The following is a 3,906-nucleotide window of genomic DNA, read 5'->3' as shown; positions in this document are numbered from 1 at the left end:
GATCTATGTACATGGACACCAAGATCCTTCTGCACATCCACAATACAAAGGATCTTTCCATTGACCCAGTATTCTGCCTTCCTATTAATCTTCCCAAAGTGAATCACCTCACATTTATCTGCTTTGAGTCCATTTGCCAGCTTTCTGCCCAATTCTGCAGTTTATCCGAGTCTCCCTGCAACCTGCAACATTTTTCCACACTGTCCACCGCTCCACTGACTTTAGTGTCATCTGCAAACTTACTAACCCATCCACCTATGCCTGCGTCCAAGTCATTTATAAAAAAAATGACAAACAGCAATGGTCACAAAACAGATCCTTGAGGCACACCACTCATAACCGGACTCCAGGCTGAATATTCTCCATCAACCACCACTCGTTGCCTTCTTACAGAAAGCCAGTTTCTAATCCAAACTGCTGAATCTCCCTCAATCCCATGCCTCCATATTTTCTCCCATAGCCTCCCAAGTGGAATCTTATCAAAGGCTTTACTGAAGTCCTTGTACACCACGTCAACTGCCTGACCCTCATTCCCTCATCAATGATTGGGAGCTGGTGTGAGTGAGGGAACAAGCAGCAGAGATTTTGATCATGCCCAGTTTATACTGTGTGGAATGTATGATGCTGAGCTGTGCAATAATCAAGGCTGGGAAAAGCAATGGAATGGATGAAGGTTTCAGCGATGAGATTGACATGGGGATGGACTCATGAAGCCATGAAGATGAAAATGGCAACTTTGACTGATCACCACAGATACACTTTCAGCTCAAATAAAAAACATTTGCAAATGATACATTCTGAAACCATTTACGGGGAAGAACACAGAGTGGAGGGAGAGTTCCCAGTTCAGCTCTCAGGGACTTTTAGCCCGAACCTCAACTGGAACAGTACCATCCACCCTCTATTCAATGTCTCACAATCTCACCACACCTCAGCGATTGGCTTTCTACAAATTGAAGCTAAAACCTCGTGCCTCGCTAAGATGAAAGGGGAGAGGCAGCTATGACACAGCAGCATAAATAGATAGAATTCAGGTTAATACCTTATTTCTCAAAGTAGATTTATTAGTGAATCAATGCATCTGGATTTTCATCGTCCAAAGCATTTACTTTTTTGAAGTAATTTTATTTCCCTGGGTTGATGTAACAAAATCAGAACCAGTGCATGTGCAGGAGAAGCTGTCAATCCAGCCCTTCCTCCTGTCCTGCAGGGGGCGACATGATTTTCTTCCCGCCATCTTTATCGTTGGACTCCCAAACGTCAGTTCTTGTGCTTTCCTGACTTTTCTCTGGTCTGTCTGTCTCCTCTTGTGAATTTCAACACTCAATAGTTTCAGTTCAACACTGGGATTGTTCAATTTCCACAGCTTAACATCAACTGAATCGTAGTTGGTGCAGGAAAGCAAGAGAATCAGCCAAGATCTCTTTGATTGGTGCATCAGCTGCAAAGGGCTGAATGGCCTCCTACCGCTCGTAAGTCTTATCTATTTATTTCCATTTGGGTCTCTGTGTAACATTTCTTGCCCTTGTTCTGTTGCTCCATAATGTTATTGATTCCAACTTTTCACTGACCTCAGGTGATCCAACAGCCATCTCCTCTCTTTGACCCCGAATTATTTGGCATCCGACAACTGCTGCCAATGTTCTTCTGATTCTCCGAATTTCTGTCTCATCTTGACAATTGATAACATTCTTTAGCATTTATTTTCTGCACCAGCCTAATTTTTTTTATGATCAAAAAACTCTCAGTTGCTCTGAGTTGTTGTTGGTTCAGTTATTTATGTAAATATAGCTTCCAGTGGGTTCCTGAGCTTCTCTCTGAACTTGGAAAGGGAAGCCACATAGACAATGGTATTCGTACAGCAATTCAAATTCCGCAGCATATATGCCACTTGCGAAAATATATATTCACCATGGCTGTCTAAAGGATCATCAACATCAAAATAATTCAAAATATACCATAGCCACAGAAAAATGAAGTTGCCAGATATGGCAAAGAGTAAAATCACAGACTGCCTTCTACTCTCCATCTCTGGGTCACTAGAATTCTCTCCCTGATTTTGACCCTTCAGACTTTTACGGACTCGACTAGCCACTAAAATATGTCTGACTGTCAGGGCGTTGAGGAACAGAATTAAACCAAATGGGAATATGGGCGTTAGTAGCTTTTCAAACCTTTTAAATCCTTTCCAGACAGGGTCATAATAATATGCATGTGAATTAGAGCAGTACCATGGTATGCCGTCAATAATCTTCCAAGGTTCAAATCTAAAGTAGATGGGAATGTTTTTTAAACAGAGCAGAATGCCGGTTGTTGCAAGAACGACAGTTGCCGTTTTTTCAGTGCAGTATTTGGTTTTCAGTTTCTGACAACAAATGGTGACATATCGATCAAAGGTGAACATGATGGTGAACCACACAGAGCAGTCTATTGCTACACGGCGCAGGACATAGCGAACACTGCACACAGGGGTGATGTCCAAGAATGATCTTGCGAAAAAATCAATTTTGATTCGGCTGAGTATGATTTCAATGATAACGACCAATAGATCCACCACTGCCATGGCCTGAAGGTAGCGAGAGCTGCAGGCTGAGAGTCCACAGTTTCCTCGAAACAGGATCACAACAATCACTAAATTGACTGAAAGAGAGAGAGAAGTGAAAAAGAAATGAAGAACATTCTCCATTACTGCGGCTAGGTGCTCCTGATTAGCCTTCATCAACACAAGTGTGGGAAAGGAACGAGTTAGAGGAACAATAATCAAAAACAACACAGCACAGAACCTCACACAGAGTGGAGCTGGAGGAACACAGCAGGTCAGGCAACCTCAGAGGAACAGGAAAGTCAACATTTCTGATTGAGACCCTTCCCAAACTTCAAATTCTGCTTTCCCTCGCATCTTTATTTTGAAATCTAAAACAAACTACCGATCATTTGAGATACATTTCTTCACCGTATACACAAATTAGCTTTTTCACATGTCTCGAACATTTTCACAAACGTCTGTTACTGCCTTTCGTCAAATCAAATGTAAGACGTCCCTGCCACCACCATCCTCCCCCAGCTGACTACGCAGTTTACCCTTCAACAGCACCTGTGTTGAGAAGGACATCTTCTCCTTGTTAAAATTGTTTCTGTCTCAATGTACCTGGCTCTCACACTTCTTAAATTCTCATAAGTGTAATAAAAAAGTGGGGAGAGCTTGAAACACCAGAAGCAGCAGAATGAAACAATAGAGATGTCCGGGATATGTGCTCTGTTATGCTGTTGCAGCTAACATCATTGCTCACTGGGTAACAGCAGAAACTGGGTCAGACACTGATTGAAACCGTCTCAGTAGTTACATCCACTCACCAGGAAAGCCAATGATGCCGAGAACCAGGTAGAATATTTTCCTCACAGTTCGAATCAAACTGTGCATTTTCAGTTTGCTGTGAGTTGTTCCTTGCTTCTGCAGAAAATCCCCCTCAGTTTGATCCTGTGACGTCTGATTTGCAGGGTCTTAATTTTATGCTCATCAATATCTCTGCTGGGATATTTGTATTGCACAATATTTGAAAGTGTTTTTTCTCGAAGAGTTGGAACAAACAGATGACGACAGCTGACTGAGGCCTCTGATGCTGAAAGATATTCACATGGGGAATGGATTGGATAAACACACACTCCCTCACCAAAGAACTTTCCTGACCACATGAAGAAACTAAACAGAACTGGAAGCCATGTTAATGCAAATGGTTCTGTAAATGCTTCCACTTTCACCTTGAGATCTCATGTTGATGACCTTCCCTCATGACCATTCAATGGTTGATTCCCTCCCAACAGAAAACACATTCCGGCCTGTTGATGGAATTCAGGAACGTCATTGCTCTCTACAGCTGTGGAGAGCCAGCCGAGTGCTTCACAGAA

The 3,906-nt window shown here is 42.5% G+C and overlaps 1 protein-coding gene across 1 annotated transcript; it reads right to left on the bottom strand.

The window, feature by feature from the left end:
• Positions 1–1,137: 1,137 nt before the first annotated feature.
• Positions 1,138–3,486, bottom strand: LOC125461476 (probable G-protein coupled receptor 139). Its single transcript, XM_048550304.2, has 2 exons — positions 3,355–3,486; positions 1,138–2,640 (listed from the first exon to the last, which is right to left on the bottom strand). The coding sequence occupies exons 1-2, from the start codon at positions 3,419–3,421 to the stop codon at positions 1,778–1,780; spliced, it is 930 nt and encodes a 309-aa protein (XP_048406261.1). The 5' UTR covers positions 3,422–3,486; the 3' UTR covers positions 1,138–1,777.
• Between the last annotated feature and the right edge of the window lie 420 nt (positions 3,487–3,906).

This window comes from Stegostoma tigrinum, chromosome 40 (genome assembly GCF_030684315.1).
Source record: "Stegostoma tigrinum isolate sSteTig4 chromosome 40, sSteTig4.hap1, whole genome shotgun sequence".
Taxonomy (NCBI): Eukaryota; Metazoa; Chordata; class Chondrichthyes; order Orectolobiformes; family Stegostomatidae; genus Stegostoma; species Stegostoma tigrinum.
The sequence above is the reverse complement of the archived record's forward strand: the minus strand, read 5'-3'. Positions and strand labels throughout refer to the sequence as shown.

What these genes read in the sequence shown, in the direction of transcription:
- LOC125461476 (XM_048550304.2), bottom strand. Translation starts at nt 3,421, where the DNA reads ATGCACAGTTTGATTCGAACTGTGAGGAAAATATTCTACCTGGTTCTC. An exon ending in CGGCATCATTGGCTTTCCTG is followed by an intron (nt 2,641 to 3,354) that starts GTGAGTGGATGT and finishes TCTCTCTTTCAG; the next exon opens with TCAATTTAGTGATTGTTGTG.